Source organism: Bombus bifarius, unplaced genomic scaffold, assembly GCF_011952205.1.
Source record: "Bombus bifarius isolate JDL3187 unplaced genomic scaffold, Bbif_JDL3187 scf7180000008206, whole genome shotgun sequence".
Classification (NCBI taxonomy): Eukaryota; Metazoa; Arthropoda; class Insecta; order Hymenoptera; family Apidae; genus Bombus; species Bombus bifarius.
Window position 1 is genome coordinate 475,704 of NW_022884510.1, and position 22,118 is coordinate 497,821.

Consider the following 22,118-nt stretch of genomic DNA (forward strand, 5'->3'; position numbering starts at 1 on the left):
TGTTTCACGATCCACATGGATAATTGCGTGAAAACGAGCCGAGCCAAACCACCACGAGGCTCTCTCGTGCACTGATTCCTTGTTACTCGCTTCGTAGACGTCGAACTGAAAATAGCGTTTCGCTAAAAATAACCGAATTCAACGGGGCTGGACCTGCCCGACTGGCAACTTCCTGGACACCCTATAGATGCGACCGCGCGGAACGTCTCCGTCTCCGTCACGCCTTTGAAATTTATCACCGGCGTCGATTTCTTGCGTACTTGTGTCTTGTAAGTATGCTACCGTTCGTTGGTATTACGACACCTGCTGAGACTTCGTTTTATGTATTTTGAATTTGTGCATGTACGAAGACTTCGGCGAAAGAGCTTGCTACATTTGCTATTCTTTTCTTTTCTTTTATACAAAAGCGGTTTTAAGGTTTGTGTCTCTGAGAGGATAAACTCCTGTTCCACCTTTTATTGATTTCTTAATTTTGTTACTTATGAAAGCGCATAATTGATATAAACGATTAACTAATGGTAAATGCTATATTTAACGTAAAAGACAGCGCGTTTCTTCTATCCTCTTTAGAATTTTCGAAATATCATTGATTATCGTAATCCAGCAGTCACGGGTAATCGTTAAATCGGTGAAAATGCTACGGAATATGAATAAATCCTCGATGTTTTAAATTATTAGTATCTTTTCTTTTATTCGAAGAATATTTAATAAAGTAAATTATGTTTTAGTAGGAAAGAAAGTGGATGCAGACAGGTTCTCTTGTCGTACGAGATAATGAACGAATGTTTTTTTTCAACGGATATAAAGTAACTTGTACATTGGCAGAGAGGGATCAAGTTATCATAATCCACGTTGGAATATTTACAAAGGGGGACATTTCTGAGAGGAACAGTAATATTTTCCAGAGAAATATTTAATTTTGTTATATTCTTCGCTGCATTCGTGACTTGTTTTACACAGTGTTATTATAAATTAGGGTCCTATTCATAATTAAAATTATAATAACAAAGTTGAATGCGGAATTTTGAGAAAATGGTAGAAGATGATTTTGTAATCAGAACGTTTTGACATATATAAATATAATATCACGAATGATAATGAATGGTGATTATGATTTTTAAGTTAGTGAATGGGAAAGCAGCGCCTTAGAGAAAGGAACATTGGAGTGTCGATTACGTTGATTGTTAGACCGGGGAATCCCTGACTCAGTGCAAGGGTTTTTCCAGTTTGTTGCATGTTACTCGAAAATACTATTGTGAAATAGTATCGTAATACGTATGAGATATAAAAACATACGAAATATTTAAAGCAAAATACCTGTTATGATACTTAGACAATGAAATAAACCTCTATTTAAGTTCCATTCCTGTAACTGTATTCATAAAGATGTGAATTTGCATGAACTTTCGCAGTCTGCAAACAATAATAAGCCAATAGTCGATTACATTCTTCAAAAACATGCTTCGTTCCAGAAATAAAGTTGCTGCAAATTTTTGACCGAGAGTGTACGATCGTAAGACGTTCGGACATTTCAGTTTCGTTCGGACATCGTCCAATTTCCAAGGACGAAGAAAAGAAGAACAACTGAAACAGGAAGAGGAAAGGGAATAGAGAAAACGAAGAAGAAAGAGAAAAGATGAAGAAGGAAGGGACAAACTGGAGAAAGGAAGGTAAGTATATTTGGCGAATGAATGAAGATTCGGATGTCGGAAGTTGGCTAGGCGACGGAAATTCCGCGAACGTTCCTAGTCATCGAGTGACATCGAGGAGTATCGAGAACGTAGCCCTCGAGCTCGTTGTCAACCTCGTCGTTGTATTCGACGTCGTACGCGTCGTAGTCGTCGGCATCTTCCTCGTCGTCACTCTCTTTGATGATCCCGAGCCTCTTCGCGACGTTCTTCACGTTGTTGATGACCTCCTCTTGCACCAGATTAAAGCTCATCGCCAGCAAAGCAATTCCAAATAACAAGTACAACGAGCAAACCGCGATCCCTTTGTGCGCATCCAGCTTGTACGCTGGAACGAAGTCACCGAATCCTGCGAATCAAATGTGCACTTCCAGTATCATATTCGCTTTTTTCCTTTTATTTTATTTTATCGGGATGATAGTTGTAGTCGGGAAGAACAGATGGGGCGCGTTATTATTTTCCTAGTTTTTTCTTTTACTTCCTACGTTGCTTCCTACGTAGTTTTAGCGTATCGCGTCGTGCAAGCGAGTGCACGCGCAATTGTACTGCTATATAGGATCGTATAATATTAATTTAAAAATAATAATAATTCTGTAATATCGAAAATAATCGTATAATAATTCTCAAATAATTCTATAATATCAATTTCTATTAAATTTTATATATAACATCAATATTCATAAATTTCCAGTGGATGATGCATGTACAATGACGAAAAGGTAAACGACCTTTCGGTGTGCAAAGGGTGAATGAACCTCTCATGCGTCAGAATCGAATGACAAGTGTTTAGAGAAGTGTGGAAGTTATCGAGTGGCTATTTGGGACGAGAGGTTCGATTAGGCAGAACTTTTGGCAGGAAAAGGTGAGAGAGAAATAATTAATGCATGCGTGATGCGATTTGGGAATGTCGCAGAATCAAGAGACAACTTTCATTCGATTCCAACAGAATGGAAAAGACGAATTTAAAATTAGAATAGAATATAAAATGTTTTCTAATTGAAGTTTCGTCAAATGTTTCAGAATTTTTAAATTAGCAAATGCTGTGAAATATTATTAGAACAATAATTTAATACGTATAATAAGCATAATAATTTAAAAACCAAATGCTGCTAATGTGCTAATTAATTTAAAAAAAAAAGAACAGAATTTTATTGAGTTTCAAAGGTGCAAGAAGTAACAAAGCAGAAGAAATTCTCCAATTTCATAAAATGCTTCAAACTTCATAACGTTATTTAAAATCTTTAAGTCGGAGCCGTAGACACAAGCAAGATGTAATTCAAACACCACACAGTGCAAAAATTCTAATTAGATAATTAAAAATGAGTAAGAAGTTGTTCTGAGAGTAATGAAGCGGAAATTGGCAGAACGAAGGAGATGAAAATGTTCATCAAGTTTCATAAACTTCTGTGGAGCCTTTAAATTAATACCGCGCACAAAGTAAGGCTTAATAAAAATATTAAATTATTAACTAATTAAATACTAAAAGCATACCAAATAAAAACGGAAAAGAAGAAAAGCCGTACTAACCTATGGTAGTGAGAGTAATAAAGCAAAAATATGCAGAATCGAGGAATGGCCAATGTTCCCAAGCGCTAAATAAGAAAGCGCCACCAAAAATGTAACTAACTACCAGGAAGACGCATAACCATATTGGTACCGGCTTTATTGGCTGCCTTTCCTGATCGTCGTTTACGTGGTACTCATAATCTGAGTCAAAATCGTCTATGTATACTTGTCTGTGCGCAGAAAATCCAGCTGAGGACATTATATCCGATGGCAATGTGTCTCTTCTATAAGAACGAGCTTCGTCGAAAAACAAGAAGGAAAAACAAAATTTATTATAGCAAACAGCTATAAATAAACACAAATTCGAGATGAAATAAAGATATAGATAAGAAACAAGAGGTTGCAAATATTTACATAGAAATTGTTATGATTTTACCAAAAAGATAAATAAATGTATCGAAATAAATAGAAAGATGATAAAATATATTATGGAAATAAGCGAATAATGTAAGAAATGTGAGATATAAATATGTAAATATAAATGTGACATGGATTAGAATATAAATTTAGAAAAATAGAATTTGTAACATAGAAAGATGAATTTAAGAACGAAAAGAAATATTAAGATAGATTACAGAAGTAACTGAATAGTAGAAGAAGATTTAAAAAAATGTATAAGAAGTATAAATTAGAGAATTTGAAAGTTCTTCAACTTGAAAACGCGAATTAGAAAAATAAATCTAACGAGTAGAATTGGAAAAAGAGAAATTATTTACCAGTGGGATAATTAGTTTTATAACGTCTACTTCTTGAAAACTGGGACCTTCTGGAGTTCTCTAGTTCCAAGTAAGTGGGCGACGGCCGTAAAGGCTGTGCCAGGTTCGTCCTGTAGTTGCTAGTCGCACCTTCCATGGATAAGCATCTTCTGGGCGACGACCTCGTCACTAATGGCGCTTGTTTCTCCACATTTTCCAGGGTTTCTGCCGCTTCTGGTTCCACCCGAGATTTGCTTGTATTGCCTACTGCAAATGAAAGAATCATATTTATTAGACAGGGAATTAACCGTCACTCCCTCCTCCTATTTTCAATTCTCTTTTTAATTTTAAATTTTTCATAAATTTTCTTTCCTCCTTTACTATTATATATACGAATGGAGAATTGTCCTGACAAAGTTCTACTGGAGAAAAATAAAATATTCCGAATTATAAATTATATATTTATTTATATTATTATCAAGTTGATTTTTGAATTTGACTGATCGATATAATTTTCCTTTAAATTTTCTTATATCGTCAATTATCAGTCACATTAAAGAAGAAGAAATTTGCTATGAATCACGTACATTCAATGTTGACAAGATTAATAAATTATATCGTAAATATTACATATATTTACATTATAAAACTATCTTAAAGTATATTAATTACGTTATAATTTATATTTAATTTTTGATCGATTATTTTTACAACTCACAGTCAGTTTTGTTTTCAGCGGAAGAGTGCCAGCGTCGTAATTCATCCTCCAAATCATCCAATGCATATTGGTTGCACAAAACCGGAGAACGATCAGTGTCATTCGGCGAACGCATTAGCAACTTCCTGTCTAACGATTGCGTCGTCATCTTGGGGCTAGCTAAACGCAATCGTCATTTAGAGATGTTTCTTTCTTTCATTTTCTCACAGATAATTTCACGGAATGTGGTTCAGATACCTCTGCTTGATTTTACCATCGGTAAATCCGAATATCTGGACACTGTCGCGGATTTAAATCCAAAATTTGGATTTGCCGAAGATGGATAAAAAGAGCTCGGTCTCTTGAGTTCCGAATCTTCGTATCGACGTACATTGTACCTCGATCGAAGCAAAGAAAACAAAAGAAGAAATTATTGTAGATATTTTTTTTAATTAAATAATTTTCTCTTTGTTTATATTTAAGGAATCTTCTCTAAAGAAAATTTCTTTTTGTCTAAATTCTCTATCGAACGCTTTATCAAATAATAAATGACACGGCTTTTTACTATCGCCATATTAAAAACGTTTCAAGAATCTACGTGATTAGGATATTACTTTTAAATACAATGAGAAAATTAAAAGTGCATAACATACTTATTATCTACGTCAAAGTACGATGATCTGGTCAAGGTTTCGGACAAACCCAGAGCTGAGTCTGCAGATCTCTGGCTCACCCTAATGGATCTTCCAAAGCCAACCCTGCTTCCACCATATCGCCTTTCCAAAAGTATGTTTTTATTGCACGTATTTGTTACAGAATATTATGGTTTTGGTATGAGGAAAATACGGATGTTTATACATTTATATGGAATTTAAATATGCCAATATATGCAAAATGTAAGTACAAAATGTATAGAAAAGAACGTTGAAAGCAAACCACTGGTTATATACATTTAGGTTTTTATTTCCGTAATTGTGCTCAAGAAAATACTCATGAGTTAAATAAATACCCTGGTTGTTTCATGGAATATGATCTGACGAAGTGGCTTCTTGGTCGCCTTTTTCTTGGTGGTTTCGTGCATATGTAACAGCAAACTCTCCAGTATAAAAATCTAATGACATAATAAAGGTAAAAGAAACAACGATTAAAATAATAAAATATCCATATAGACAAGACTCTTTTTTACAGTGATTGTATATTTTAATAAAATCCGAGGAATATAGAATAACTTGAGAAATATTTACGTAATTAGTTGCTTTTCTCTCTTTCCTCGACATTTTCATTCGCGTCTTCATTTTACATTCGTAGTTAACGTGCTTTGAAATCTCTCGTGACGCTAATTCGTAGAAGAATTCGATAATATATATATTTCTATGTAATCCAATGCGAAATAATAGTAACGAAAGGAAACGAACAAAATTGTCTCGAAGAGATACGAGCGTATATTTAAATATACATTAGAAATTGGTTGTTTTAGCACCGAAAGCATTAGAAAGTATAAATGAAGCGCATTTTTCTGCGTTCTACGCAATCGATTACCTGAAACTCGAAGCCATAATATCGCCAATGTTGGAGAGGCAAAGCAACATGAGGGGAATCCCAACGATAGCATAGAATATGGTGACCACTTTGCCGTTCTTAGTCTTCGGTGCGATGTGACCGTACCCTAGAGTCGAGGAACGCTCGATTAGCCTTGCGTAATTTCCCCGCTCACGTAATGCGCAATTAATCCTGTTAGGTCGAAAATTACGGCCGTAATTTTCACTTGATCTGCGCCTACCTTTCTTACAGCCCATAATTTACGTGACAATAATATAATAGTTTATGCAATATTATTTTCACTTTCTTATGATATACAGAATATTTATCGCGATATTTCGATCTATACTAAAATATTAATTATTATCCGAATTACCGTTATTCATCTGTTACTCGAAGCCTAGAAAATTTGGAATTTTACAATGGGACATTTGATAACGATATTTTTTAGAAATATCGATAACTTGCGGATATTTTAGTTAAGTTTTGGGATGTCTCCAATTTACAACGACAATCACAAGCTTAAAAAGTTCCTAAATAAATCTTTAAAAATTGTAATTGGTTCTCGTAATTCCGCGCGACTTCTAAGATATTCCCAGCGATTCCAATAACACAAAAATCTCCACGATTCACCTTTAATTTACTTCTACACGCTTCAAATCGAAGGTTGCTAGTAATTAATGTCATCATTCAAACTTTTCAAGGAACGAGCCTCGTGTTCTCAACCTTGTTCAAATATTTCCAGGGTCAACACACGTAATACTCGGAAGGATCATCAAGGTTGTCTCAGCCTCCACCAATTTCGTAACTAGAAATGTTTCTTCGTCTCCTATAGTCTGGGTCAAGGTCACTGCTTCGTTATACACAATTTTTACAATCACCGTAGCAAATACGCGACATCCGAGGATTATTTAATTTTGATGGTAAATTTAACTTTAAAAATCATCGAATTTTAGTTTTAGAGATATAAATTTAATTTTAATCGATTCGGAATGTTTCAGAAAATTTGAGTCAACTTTCACGAGCGTTACTCATAATTCCCATAGTACTCGTGGAAAGCAAGAAGGTGTTAACCACCTTTCTACAAATTATTTGGAAGCGAAGCATATGAACGTCTTTTTGCTTGCTTTTGGCGAGTATTACATGCTTCAGAAGTACGGGACCAATTTTTAAAAATATCCTATATATTGTAATTTATAAGGTTTTTAACGCCAAATGTTACTGAGAAAGATTTCTATTTTTCGTTCCTTCTTCTCCTGTTCTTGTTCTTTTTTTTTTTCTTGTACTTTTTAATTGCTCTAATTAACGATCGAGAAAGAATGAGAACAGGAAGATGGAGAAGATTGAGCGCATCCGCCGGAAAGGGACGAGGATCGATCGATCGAACACAAAAGAGGAGCGGATGTTCCAGCTGGATTTCGGAACGCAACTCGGTCACGCGTTATGAGCCTTTGTTCGTTGGTCGATCTTTCGCGATGCATTATAACCAGATTCCTCGAGGAGAGATCGAAATTTCACGACATTGCGAACGTCACTCTTTGCCATTGTTATTTCGTATGCCCTGCAATCTTTCTAGTCTTTTCAATTCTCAAGCTATTTAGCAGTCACAAATATTTACTTCTAATTTGCCGTATCAATGAATTTACTATGTTATTATTTATCAATTTGTTATTTATTAAGAGTAAGTTTAAGCGTATATGATATTCTAGGGTATATCGAGGTTACACGAGAGCGTGAATGAGAAATGTATGTAAATCGAGCTCCTTTTGCAGCCGGCAGCAAAAGATGAATATATTATATTGTATATGGGGTGTTCGTTTTATTACCAGCCAGCGTTTTTCTCGTAAACGATCAGTACGAGGAAAAAACGAAAGAGGAAAAAGACGAACGGTTTAAAGCGAACTACATATTCGCGATAATATTTCTTTCGCGCAAAAATGCATGTCTATTTCGTACATAATGCGCGTGATATTTTTTTACGCTCTGCCGATATTGCAAAGAATTATCGTTTACATTTATATTACGGACCGATGGTATATCATCGAACGATAATTACTTTGATTTTTCTTCGCTGCACGCCGCACTGTGGCGGTGTTACAAAGAATTTTCCCATCGAACCTAACAAATTTAGGCGTCCCCTTTCGTCGTGGAACGATGAAACGGTTAATCGACGAGATCGTTGGTCGGCGACACGGCGCAAAAATCAAGGAAAACGAATTACGAGACGCTGCCGGCTTCCTGTCCCGGAGGAAAAGTGAATTTCCTCGGTGGTTGGGACGGCGTTCTTCGTGAAAATGACCTTGATCATTGGATTTTCGTTCGACCGTGCCTTTTTTCCTCCCAAAAAAAACAAGGTTACACCAGACCGCGGGAAACGTCGCTTCCGAGAGCTCGACCATTTTCTTTCATCTAGAAAGATTTCCTCTAACGTTTAACGTTGCCTGATTTTATAACGACGCGGTGTTAAATGAAATACGATCGTTCAAAAAGTTTTGTATCTTCCACGAAAGTTTTGTTTAAATGCAGAAACTTTGAAAATGATCGATAACGAAGAAAAGCGACGACGAAGATTGGTGAAGAATAATTGGCACGTTCTTTTTACGGGTTTCTTAAATATTTGCAAGTGTATATTTTATTGCTTGCCTTGTGACGCATTGCAATGGGGTTTATAAACTTTCACGTATTTCTAGTTACGAATTCTTACACGCTACCTTATTAAGTTACTTAACTCTACTTATCAGAGTTATGTAATTTTAAACGTTACACCGATATATACGTTACACGTAGAAATAATTCCATAATAAGTAGGTATGGTACGTAGATCTAACAGAAAGCAAAAATATTACGTCAACTTCCCTACGCGCTACGTTATTAACATTTATGATACATAGTTAGTCCTCGGCAAACTATATTATAATAAATCATATTTTAAAAAATGAATTTCAATGTTAAATTTTGCAGGGAAATCTTAATCTTGACACTAGTCCACTTTAATTTCAACGATTATTTAATTTTCGGTCTAATTTTATGGATTACTTAATTTTCACTCTAGCTCTATTTTAATAAAGAAACACGAAGTAACATTTATTTACGTGTACACATCGATGCAATATTGCGAGGATAAAAATACCAAAATTCGTACATTACTTATCGTTTCTGAATTAATCGATAACGATTAATATACTGTAATGGCTCTATGCTTATCAGAATCGTTTTAAATCAAGAACACTTTTATCTATTTTTGGGGAAAAATAGAAGAATCGAAGATAAAGCGAAAGTCAAAAAAGAAGATCGAAGAAAGTTGGATAATGAAACGTATTTGTAAAGCTGTAATTTTATTGATTCGTCAAAAATTTCAGAAGGAAATGAAATTTGAAAAAACTGAATATGCAATAATGGTAAATATTTACGGTATACGTAACATATTAGCATATATGTAAAACGAGCGAGCGGTTCGCAAGAAACGACTCATCATTTTCATATAAGAATAAAAAAATTGCTGTAGTCATTAGGTTCAGGAATCGGAGACAATGCAGACGTCCTTCGAAGAACGACTGACGAAGTAGCGTGAAGGAGTGTTACGCCATTTCGCTGGATCTTGTCCAAAGAAAGAGGTCAGAAAACCACCTGTAATGAAACCGACTTCCCCTTCTCGAATCGGTGGATTTTCCCAGATCGAAGGACAGGCACGAGAAACACTGGTTTCAGTGCAATGCAATGCACCCACGTGCTCACCTCGCGTTACCTAACACGTTACGTTCGCGCATTTGGTGGGCCGCATTTGTATGTTTTGGTTTAAGTAGCATTTTGAAGAATAGCGATTAAGATCGGTGTTACTTTTTATCGCTTAATCGTCGTAAGTCAAAATAGTTTAATTATTATTACGAATATACAATATACGTATCTCCCAGTTTTCGTTCTGCCTTAAAATTCTTTCTCTCATTCACCGAACTATCGATATTTTCAATCTCCAAGTTCATCAATTTTATTTTCTCTCAAAATTTGCATGGAATCATTTTAATTACAGTTTTTTTTAAATACGTTTCATCGTTCAATCTTTCAATACGTTTATCTTTCAATTCTATTCGAACTTGGGACGAATATTCTCACTCTTTGAATTTTTCAATTTTCATTTTCCCTTCGATATCGTACTTGCAAATTTTCAAACGATATTATTCTGTTTCATATTTTCACGAAGGTAATTGGTTTGTGCATTTGGATGTTTATGCGTCTATTGGAAAATCGAAGGTACAAAAATCTACAGAGTACATGTAATATACAAAAACATGTAAAATATTCAAACTACAATACTAACTACAATATTCAGTAAGAAAACGATCGTCTATCGTGGTTCTTTCTTTGCAATTATATTTATACTATCTACTTGAAATATTTATAGACTTTTTCCACTTCTTGTTCCTTCTGTGTCTTTAAATTTCCCATAAATGTATAAACGTGCACACCGTCGTCGTATCCATTTCTCTTACGTACAATCTTTCAAACGAATATTCTTCCCCTGTTCGATCGCCGATCTTCTCGATTCTCGTTTTACCTTTCAGCTTGCTCATTATTCATTTTCCCATCAAATTTCTAACATTCGGCTCACGCTCGACGCTAAGCAAATATTCCAGCATCAATTTCCTCGCGTCGATTTACAGATTGAAACCTCTAAGCCCTCTAAACGATCCTAATCCGCGTAACGAGAACACCTGCGATTAAAACGGGCCGCACAAGGGGTGATTCACCCTCTGACGAAAACTGTTGATCCGAGATCGCTATCGAAGGGACCTCGAAACGAGCCACACGGTGCGTTCACCTTCCAACGGTGCATATATAAAGACGGGATTCACTTTCACTCTCGTTTTAGTCGACCGTCGGCGATATTCGCCGGTGAGGCTGTCCAAAGCAACAACCAGACGAAATCACGCCTTCTCGTGGAACGATGGCGACCTTCTTTCTCTTTTGTTGCGTCGCTATTGCCATGGTGGTCGCTGAAGAAGATGGCTGGGCATGGAAGCGCAGAGACGAACAGGAGAGCGACGTCGATAGAACAAGGTGTGTTGAATTTTTGGGTTTTCTTTCTTTTCGATGGAACGCGAGATATCGACGAATTGTGGTTTACGACGTGGATTCTAATGTATTTGCAGCAGTTTGATATTTTTTAGAGATGAGATGTAAACGTTTCATATTTGGTTCGATATTCGTCGAGATGTCGCGACGTGGAACTTTAACGTGGCAAATCCGTTCTCATCGGAACTTATAACGTAAGAGCGTTGTGAAAAAGGCTCCAGCAGCAAAATACGCCACGTCCATCCCTTAATCATTCCGCTACCTTCCCTTTTTCGATTTATTTTTCTCTAGCCAACAATTAAGATAATGGCTTTAAATATCTTTAAAAACTTTTCTCCCTTTTGCTCTGTACAAAAGAAGAAGAAGAAGAAGAAGAAGAAAATCGGAAGAAAATTGTTCATCGGAGCTATTTGTTCAGTTATAGGTACCAGGTGAACGAGAACCTCGAGGATCCCGGCCACGGAAGACCTTTGGTAGGATTTAGACCACAGAGCACCGGACCTTACGGTTCTAACAGTAGACCCATTGTGTCACCGTCGTATCCTGGCAACAAAGAAGTTCTCGTTGGTCCTGGTGGACCAACAGGCATTATAAAAAGGTATTTCGTATCTTCTCGCTGTTTTCCAACCCAGTAAATCTGTTTTCGTCGTTCGCGTCCTCCACGTTGATTGGCTTTGCACGATCGAATGATCTGCACCACCGTTGGATTTTATGAAAAGCGGCCAAACATCCGGAGTTACACGATCCGGGGGTTGGATCGGATTTAGGTTGGATTTGGGTTTCGTTCGAGTTCGATTGTTCAACTCTGTTACGAATATCGGCGGCTGGAGAATATTTGAGCACATTTCGATATCGGGCTTTGTCGGCGATCGATCGAATCTGAATTTTTAGTATGCCAATGACAAACTGAAAAGTAACGTATAATAGAGATTTAAGCACTTTCGAGGAAAAATAAAAGAAGAACGTATATACGCAGGGTTTTCCACCTAACTTTATCACTGTTGCATACATATATGTATATTATTCCTTTTAAACTAGAAATATTTTCTGGAAATACTAAATTCTATCGGTTTCCTGATTACATGCAGGATCGAAACTGCAAAAAGCTTAAACCATTATATCACTTAAAGAAGCAACCGTTGAATAATATTTACTTTTACTTTAACCCGTGCAGACCTTCCTACACCGCAAATATCGACGATGGCGAGTTGGAAAACGGTTTCGTGCCATCGTGGGTGAAGGACGATCCTCGATATAGAGAATACGACACTTGCAAATGCAGATACAGCTTCAATTGCCCCTCTAGCGGATTGAAATTTGTAAGAAATATGGAAAAATGACCGATATCTTTGAAACTTTATAACTATATGCTCATTAATATTTCTAATCATTTTTTTAATCAGGGAAGCTGCTCCAAGGATAAAAAATATTGCTGCTTTAATAGCAGAAAGTATCCAGCGTTGGTTTCCGGACGATACGGACAAGGACAACATCCTTCATATCCGGTACCGTTTTATTGATATTGACATTTACCGATACTACTATTAATTTTACAATAACTTCCGATATCTTTCTGATAATGTTACTCAGTTTTTGATATCGTAGATCGCGCAAAATCGAATTCTAGAAGAATTAATGTCGAGTGTTTGAATTTTTCAACTTGCCAATTGAACGAAACCCCCCTTTTCCAAATGAAGTCTAATAAAATACAACGATAGCAAAATTCGAAAAATCTAGATTTCCGAAGAAAGAGAAAAGAAACGAAATACGTCTGTACTCAAAAGAATAATCTGTAACTAGACTGTGGATACTTATGCAAATTCATATTTTTATGAACATAATTACAAAAAATAAAAGTACGGTAAAAAATTGTTTCGATTGCCGAATATTATAGCAAGTATTACAGTTTGAGTATTTTATATGTCTTTGTATAGTATATGCAATCTATAGACTTCTGCACCTGCGATTTTCCAATAAAAGCATAAAAATCTGCAGCCTATTTATAGCTTCGATCATATCGGTTAACTTTAATAACGTTTACACAAATTCCAGGGTGGTCCTAACAAGTACGGACCAGCGACTTTCGTGCAATCGCCGAACAATTATGGTAATCGAAGACCCCAGGGGAGTTTCACTGGCGCTAACAGATATCCTGGAAATTACCATTTTCCAGGGGAAAATCCGGAGCCCTATCCACGACCTCATAGCAATCCTTACGAGCAAAATTACGATTACAACGACTTTGATATTTACAGTCGGTCCTTGAAGAAAAATCAGACGCAAAACGCTAACGCGGATGAAAAAGTTTAAGCTCCATTTACACGAGGCTTTCGACGGCAACTTTTTCTCGCCTGATCGATCTTCCGACGGTTCTTCGCGTATTTCGTCTTGTAAATTCTTAATAAGATCGATCTGCCTGAACGAGGAGTCGGATTAAAGAGTTGGACAGCGTATGAGAGGAAATTATTAAAAAAATGTCGCGGTGTAGGATGTTTCTGAAATTGTTAAAACTGCCAAGATATTCGTTAAATTTTTATAGAAAGAATACTTGAATCAGAGAGATACGTAGCGTTACTCGATATTTATATATGCGTAGTTTCAAATATTATTCGTAATTTGTATAGATACTCTTTGGATATTTGTTTTCGAATATTTTTTAGATAGTTTGTTTATAGGTTGAAATGGAAGACGCATGAGTGTTTACGATGTAGTTGAATATCAAAGGGAAAAAATACTCTAACAGATTGTTCTGAAGGAAATGAAATATTTCCAGAAGTACGTACGGTATTCACAAGGTAGATACTTAGTTGTTAACCTTCTATGTGACTCGGAAATACTCGTGTATCTATACAATTGCCTTTAATTCTTATTTATCTATCATCTGACACGATTTATCTGACATTGTATTTCACGTATTACTCGTCTGTATTGTATTTATTTTTATCTTATTAATTCTTTATCGAAATTTACTAACACGATTCGTTTAGTGCTCACGTATGCATTTATAACTTTTAGATTTTATTTTATTCGTCTACCTTACTTTAGTATTTTATTGGTATAACGTTTTTTCGTAAAATGATATGGCAATTATCAGTACCAATTTTCAAACCAAAATTTTAATTTCAGTTTTCAATAATTGATCAAAGCAATGACGTTTCTTGTGTCGCGAGTGAGCAATGCATTCTGGTTATAGAAAGTTAATATAAATATTTCAGTTAAATTAAAAAAGAACAACAGTGGAACGTAATTTTAGACGAGCATGAAAATTCATGAAACATTTCTCCTTATTTTTAGCCACAGAACCCGCTGTCGTGGCTCCAATCTAAAAATTATCGAACTTCCTGTTTTTAAAAGAGCCACGACGACTTCAAACCCTTTTAACAAGATACCAAAGATTTTTCATTGAACTTATTCGATATTCGTTGTAATATAAACTTCGTATAATAAATATGATAATTGATGTCACGTAAGATTATCGTTAAGAACATTTCTTCTATTTCTATGAATTTTCTCTGCTTCTTTCACCTATCGAGACTTCTTATGCCACTGCTATTCAACCGCTAATATTCAAAGTATAGTGTTCGTTATAATACTCGTTTTAGTAGAAAATAGACTTCCTATTAAACCTACCTAGATTTCGTTTCTCCTAATTATATTTGTAAAAATACGAATTCGATAATATTCTACCGCTCTCCTAATATCCTTCGCTCTTGTCGATAACGTTCTTCGTTGTTAAGGAAATAACTATTAGAGAAAATCAAGATAATTCGTGAAAACAATTACAATCGATTTAAAAAAAATTAAGACGATTCGTGAAAACTATTAAAGAAGATTATGATAGATAATCGTCTGTTGAAGATAAGCGAGACGAAATGATTAGTCTTACCAATGGTAGTAATGACGACGATGGAGTAAAAGAGAGCGCCAGCAAAGGTCCATTGGATGTCATCCTCGCCCTCGCTGCCATCCCAACCCTCCTTCTCCATCATGCACACGAGGTTGTTCTCGAAGCTCTACGAAGAAAAGTAGCGGGAAAGTGATGGCGGAGGAAATTCGAGTTCGATCTCTGGTCACCGAATACGGATGAGACGGCCCGGTACCTTTAATTCACGTAACGCTTTGTCCGTCCAATTTTCACGAATCAGAACCTCTACCTCCTTCGTGATCTTCCATAGCTGCTCTGCTACGTTCCCTCTGATGTCTTTAATGCTCTTCTTGATCTGGACAAAAGAAAGCGAGAGAGAGAGAGAGACAAACAGAGAGAGAGAGAGAGAGAGAGAGAGAGAGAAGGAGAAAAAAAGAAGAAAACTAAAGAAAGGGGAAAGGGGATAAACGATAAAGGGAATTGGAATGAGAATTGTAAGAGGGGAAGATAAAGTGTCGTTATTTAGGCTGAGACAAATTGCGCGTTTATTTTTATTTCTGTATTTCGCTGTTGTTAAATGATAATGAAAATGGAAGTGTTTTCGTTTTATTCGATGTCTTTGTCGCGGAGATATCGCGTCATTAGGTTTTATTGAAATAAATGGATTTAATAGTAGAAGAAAAAAACGACGGAGCAGCGAAGTTTAAAGGAAACAGGAGAAGAAAATAAAGTGAGAAACGTAGAAGAGCGGAGGAATGTAAGAAGGTATAACTGAACGAATCATAATAGAGTACTAGAGAAGAGATTAAAATAGGAGAAAGGAGATGGCGAAAGGTGAAAAAGTAGCTTTTGGCGTGAAATATATCTCGAGTTCGAAGAAGAAAAAATCGAAGAAGAAACAGAATTTTTATTGGAGAACCTTCGGTCAGCCAGGACTTTTCATACAGAGAGAATAGGGGTACTTTAAAGACGGAAAGAATAAAAAAAAAGACGTGCAATCGTAATCAGAGTTCGAAGAAAACGATCAAAATTACGCGATTGACCAATTGATGGAAAGAAAGCCAAGAAAGGAAAAGAAATTAGAAAAAATCGCGAAACATTAAAATACGCGAACAACGTGGAACACGGATATGAAAAAATTAGCGAGAAAGAAATGGAAAAACGTCACTGGGCATAATATAGCCAGGCTAACTTCACCATGAACCAGATACTACTTTTTCCCTGAAACCTCTACAAAAGAACATCGTAAAAATGTAACATTGCAAATCTTCGCCGAGAAGAAAGAATAAAAATAGCGTTTAAATCCCGACTTTTATTTTACCGACGAACGTAACGATATAACGTATGATAATTAGTCGACGAATATTTATGCTCCGGTGAAAAATTTCAGAATGCAAAAATTCGCATAATACGCGAAAATAATATATTTAAAGTGCTCTCGTTATAGTTTACTCTAGAAGGTAAAACGACCTTCTGGATTTAATTTCTTCGGTTGCATTCGTAAAAATACGCTCGGTCTGGCGATAAGATACGCGATAATGTACAAGCAAGTTTGAAAAAATAGACATTGAACGCAGTTTCTAAAACGAGATATTTAATCCCACTCGTAATAAAATGCCGTATTTTAACGGATCTCAACGGAAAAATTTAAGAGAAAAGATGATAACGATTCGACCGTCGGTTGTATTCGTTGTACCGTCGGTTTCGTAAACCAGGGTTAAAGAGATAAGGGAATTAAAATTCGATATATCTACCTCTTTCTCGTGGGTGGCCTCGAGGGCCTCGAACGCGTACGCGCCGATCAGACAGTAGAGCACGACCAACGAAACCAAGGACACGTGGGAAAAAACGCATCTGAAGAACTTCCACAGGAAACGTAGAAACCTGATGCACTTGGAGGGCTTCTCGGCCTCGACCATCAGCTCGAACGCTTCCGGTCGCGAACGCGGCATCGTGCTTTCCGCTTCGGAGCACGTTCTCTTCCTTCACGCGCTTTCACCGCGTTTCTTCATCTTTCTTCGAATTTCTCTCTTCTCTCCTATACGTCTCTTGATATTCCTCTCACACCATTGAATTTCCACGATATCCAGTCGCTTTATCAACCAACGTTCTTACATTACGTTTCTTACGTTTTCAGAAACAAAAGGTACAGCGTTTTTCGAAAATGTTTCGCAATATTCGCAGTTCGCTCGTGGATGTTCGATGATCTAGAGCTAGATCATAAAACGCTTTTTAAATCGAACATTCAAGTATTTACGGACAGCGTACTAAATCATTCGTCACTGTTTTAGGTAAATTTGAAATAGAATTTTGAAAATCGATATAATCGCTGCAAATCTGACATAGTACCATTTTCGATGAATTTTACGTATTGGTTTTGCGATCGTTCGAGATTTTAGATACCAAAATTAATCGAATCGATTTCGATTCGCTATTGATCGATTTCTTTGAAAAAATGTTCTTTTATTTAATATTCTTCGGACAGCATTTGTCAGACAGCAAATCGATTCCACAAAGTTTGAGAATCTTATTACGTACATTAGTTTCTAAACGCGAATTTGATCGCGTGGTAATTTTCAATGCGTAAACGCACACGCTGCGACGACAATACGGAATAAAATCGTAACAAATTCTTCTGTATGCTCGCGACCTTCTAATTAAATTACATGCTGTAGAAGACGGGCAAGTTTGCCGGATACGTTTCAGGGCTAGCGTATGTACAATACACGGCGATTATTTTAACAACTAAAGTAAACGCATAGCTGTTAGGAATTGCTGACCACCGAGAGACACGAGTATGTACATTTTGGATAGCGAACCATGTCGCGAATCGTAGAATTAATATCTTTGGAATAAGATGTAAGGTTGCGTTCGAAGAAAGCTGAAACGGGCGTCTCGAGTATTTAAAAATTAGAAAATTATCGAGCGACGTACGATGTACGTGCGTTATAAAAATCTAAAATAACGGGACAATTTAGAGTTATCGAATCGATCGAGAATTACGATAAATGGAAATTAATGGATTATCAGATATAAGAAACAAATCGATGAATATATCTACGAGCGTATTAATTAATGGTCTATTTTGTATGATGTAAGAAGAGAGATGGCAAGGAAAGCGTATTACCGATATCAATCTAAAAGAAGGACGATGGTAGAGCATAAAAATTGATTTCCTCCTTCGCAACGTGCGTTTGATTTATCTTCCTGTGGTTCGAGTTCCGTTAGATTGGTAGGAAAGCAATCTAGGGGCCTATGCAATCTTTCTTATATCGTATCTTACCGTTATCAAAAATACCGCGTCGACCGAACTAAATGTCTTAAATTATATTGGATTAAATGTAATATGAATCGAAAAGATAAAAATTAACTTAAACCAAAGATAACAGTATTGTTCGAGTTATCGTTATTATTTACAGATAGAAAATTATGGCTCGATCTATCGGTACGATACGTCTATATGAAGATAAGATTTTGAGAAAAAGGCTGGAAATTATATTTTATAGTGAAAGCATCGATTTTAAAAAATCCCATTACATTGTCCGTTGATAGAGGTGAAAAATTACATTTCATACTGAAAGCATAAATTTTCGAAAATTCAATTGCATCGTCTGTATAGATGTATAGAGATAGAAAATCACATTTTACATCGAACGCCATTAACTTCGAAGAACACCACAGCGTTATTTGTTATGGAAATATAGAATTATAGTTTGCATAGGAAGCGTTGATTTTAAACTTCTTTTAAATCGCATCATAAATCGTTCGTGCGTCTACGAAGACACGGAACCACAAAGGAATACAAAAATTATGGTTTATCGTGATTTTAATACTTCGTTTCTATCGTAATTCCGATATTTCAACGGTTCTATTCCCCTGAACCTACGTACACGTATCAAACATTTTCATTCGTTCAACTATATGCACGTTCTTATAATTTTCCATTCTTTATATTTAAACAATTTATGCTTAAAACGCTCGCTACATTTAAATTTCGTATCTTAGTATTTTACACTTGGAACACCTGTAATATTTTACCAAGATAATAATTCGTCTAAGCGAACTTCATAGAGAAATTATTATTCGCGCAAAACGTCGTTCGACAAACGATAATTTTACTTCGTTTTTATCGAGATACACCTGTTAAACATCGCGGTATATCGAGTTCTTTATCGCGGCGTTGGAGAAGCGAAACTAACTGCGGAACTAACGTAAAACACAGGCGTGTTTCGTTCGAGATGGTTGTTCCAAATTTATCCTACCTATGCCATCGGCGAAATTTCGTTTCGAGACGAAGCGTCGTGAAAGGTCCACCCACTAAGTCACAAGTCCAAAATATTCTACAAACTTCTTTCTTTGTAAAGAAAAATTAGACAGTAGATTAGTAGGATGATCGAACCAACGATTAAACGATTAAATTGAAGTTAAAATAACAAATTCTGCTTCTTCGTAATCTTGCTCGTATGGATCGATTATAAAGAATTTCTATCTCGATTAATTCATACCATATATGTACTCTTGAACTTGAAGTAACTGGAATTACTAGAACCGTACATTTACGAAATCTTTTTATTTTTAATTTTTTGGTTTGATATTAAATTCAAATAAAATATCGATACATGTATTTCTGTAGCGTTGTATCAAAATAATCTGTACAATATATATATATCACGTACATGGTTCTATCGAGTCAGGCAACTAATTTTCCTTCGGAGGGCTACTTGATATTTGTCTACAGCTATCTATCTTATCGACGCCTGGTTTGCTCGTTAAAATCTTTATCCGATGTAGGAAATTTTATACCCTTCTCTTTCCATTAACCAAGAACAGAATAGAGATGACGTTGAACGAAACTTTGCGTCTCAGATCGTGAAATACCGACCTGCTGGAAAATCACACTGTTTCGTACGCCCTCTTCCATTTCCTACGGCTTACTATCGATCGATACTATACAATGGGTCGGCAACGTCGATAAATACTCTCTTCGTAACCTACTACAGATTTTTCGTTTGAAATCGTGCACTGTACGCATCTTTAGTGACTCGAATTGCGCGCGATTCAAAATTAAGCTTCTTCCAAATCATCACCAACTATCGAAGTATCGATATCGGCGATCTGATTATTTTTCGGCGGTCAATTATCTTTCTGTCTTTGAAAGAAATTTCGTTAGGAAGATCCATTGGAAAAGAAGACGTGAAAGATGAAAAAAATACGTGTATCTGGTAATGGTTTATTATTATCCCAACCGACTCTTCTGTGTATTTACATAAAAAACGAGAGATCGATCGTCAAGACCGAGCCGTGGATCGCATTCTATTCGCCACCAACGCGAGTTTAGGCACTTTGACGCTCGACTTCGCCTTTCTAAAAACACCAGGTCAACCAAAAACGAACTAGACCACCAGAAACGATCCATATCACCAGACAAACCGGAAATAGTTACCAGATGTTCAAAGATACCGCGAAACCGAGCGTAAATAGTCGTTTAAACAGGAATATTATCGTCAGTCTGATCGTTACGATCGCGTTGAATGGTGAAAAAGAAATGAATTTCGACCAGTTAACGCCGATTATACCACTGTGTCTTAGTAACTGCGTGTGTATAAGTATACGTATTCATTGGAGAGGATTTCAATGAATAGATCCGCTACACGAGAACATTATAATAATAAAGATAATAATAATGATGATAGTAGTAGTAGTAGTAATAGCAGTAGTAGTAGTAGTAGTAGTAGTAGTAGTAATAGTAGTAGTAGTAGTAGTAGTAGTAGTAATGATAATGATGATAATAGAAGTAATAATAATAATAATAATAATAATAATAATAATAGGAATAATAATAATCTATATGTTAGTTCATGGTGCAACGTCAATCGCGCTCTCACCAAACAGCGTAAAAAAAGAAAAGAAAGGAAACAATCGTGTCGCGTAGAAAGCGATCGAGGTTCACCATGCAAAAAGGAAAGGAAAACTTGGCCATGGGGGCCGCTTCGAGTTACGAAGAAAATACACGTAGGAAAAAAGCATTCGGTCGTTCCAGGGATGTACTTTCGTTCCTTCGTGAAACTCCGAAAACGATGATTTTTTACCTTACAAGTATCCTTTTTCTTTCTTCGACGACTCTGACGCGATATCGCGTGCAATAATTCAACTTCTATTTACGATTACCACGATCTCGTTAATTTCCTTAATTTCGATGGCGTTAATTTAATTCTAACAAATTTTTAGAATTTAGAATTTTTTAAATTTGCAAATTTTACGTACTCTTGCATTTTTTTGATCATTATATTTTTGAAATCTCGAGTATTAAGAAGATTTCCGAATCTCCAAGTTACTGAATTTTGCACTATTGCAATGTTTAAAGTTTAGAATTTTCAAGTATTCGACGTTTAAACTTTTGAATTTTGTGATTTTCGAATATTTGAAAATTTTGCCTGCAGCCGATTCGCGTATTCCGGAACTGTCAAATTTTTCATGTTTTTAACGTTTTAACGTTTCAACGTTTTAAAGTCTCCGACGCTGAACTCTTTAAGTTTGAACTTTTCCGCTCTAAAATTTCCGTACTTTCGATATCTTCGATATCTTGAATTAAAAATTGGCGAAATTCTATTTTAACGAGGTTTCGATTTCTTTTCTTCTCTTTCAACGTGAAATGTTATTGCCCAAGACGAGTGACCCTTGAGCGTGACATGAAAATGGCGGGCCATCGCGCGATGTTTCGAAAACCGTGCGATACAATTTATTTCGTGTCGTCTTCGCTTTACGTGACAGAATTCAAGATCGATCTGGTCTTTCACAATTCAACGTGATCGTACATCCCTGGGACAAGGGGCTCTCGTTGTGTCTCGGTTGAAACGCGCAAGAAACGCTATTCAACCAGAGTTACGATCGTTAGTTTACAGTAAACTCGAATTACAGCATCGATCGTGAACTCGAGACCATCCTCTGGTATCGTGGCATCGAAACCCCAAACCTTTCTCCGACCGATTCGACGCTCA

The 22,118-nt window shown here is 36.1% G+C and overlaps 2 protein-coding genes across 2 annotated transcripts; one reads left to right on the plus strand and one right to left on the minus strand.

Annotated features, from left to right (window-relative positions):
• Positions 1-1,300: 1,300 nt before the first annotated feature.
• On the minus strand, positions 1,301-17,072 carry LOC117210553. The gene is made up of 11 exons (XM_033453686.1): positions 16,875-17,072; positions 15,356-15,475; positions 15,142-15,268; positions 6,186-6,312; positions 5,656-5,757; positions 5,300-5,422; positions 4,905-5,044; positions 4,668-4,826; positions 3,971-4,216; positions 3,216-3,491; positions 1,301-2,037 (listed from the first exon to the last, which is right to left on the minus strand). Exons 1-11 carry the CDS (start codon positions 17,070-17,072, stop codon positions 1,718-1,720), a joined length of 1,938 nt encoding a protein of 645 aa, XP_033309577.1. The 3' UTR covers positions 1,301-1,717.
• Positions 10,650-14,242, plus strand: LOC117210554. The gene is made up of 5 exons (XM_033453687.1): positions 10,650-11,240; positions 11,674-11,853; positions 12,430-12,574; positions 12,659-12,760; positions 13,308-14,242. The coding sequence occupies exons 1-5, from the start codon at positions 11,128-11,130 to the stop codon at positions 13,563-13,565; spliced, it is 798 nt and encodes a 265-aa protein (XP_033309578.1). The 5' UTR covers positions 10,650-11,127; the 3' UTR covers positions 13,566-14,242.
• Positions 17,073-22,118: the final 5,046 nt, after the last annotated feature.

Excerpts from the sequence above, each read along its gene's own strand:
- LOC117210554 (XM_033453687.1), top strand. The coding sequence starts at position 11,128 with ATGGCGACCTTCTTTCTCTTTTGTTGCGTCGCTATTGCCATGGTGGTC. Across the intron at positions 11,241-11,673 it reads AGCGACGTCGATAGAACAAG|TTATAGGTACCAGGTGAACG; the intron begins GTGTGTTGAATT and ends CTATTTGTTCAG. Across the intron at positions 11,854-12,429 it reads CCAACAGGCATTATAAAAAG|ACCTTCCTACACCGCAAATA; the intron begins GTATTTCGTATC and ends TAACCCGTGCAG.
- LOC117210553 (XM_033453686.1), bottom strand. The coding sequence starts at position 17,072 with ATGCCGCGTTCGCGACCGGAAGCGTTCGAGCTGATGGTCGAGGCCGAG. Across the intron at positions 5,423-5,655 it reads TATTCCATGAAACAACCAGG|GCGATATGGTGGAAGCAGGG; the intron begins GTATTTATTTAA and ends ACTTTTGGAAAG. Across the intron at positions 3,492-3,970 it reads TAAAACTAATTATCCCACTG|CTCGTTCTTATAGAAGAGAC; the intron begins GTAAATAATTTC and ends TTTTCGACGAAG.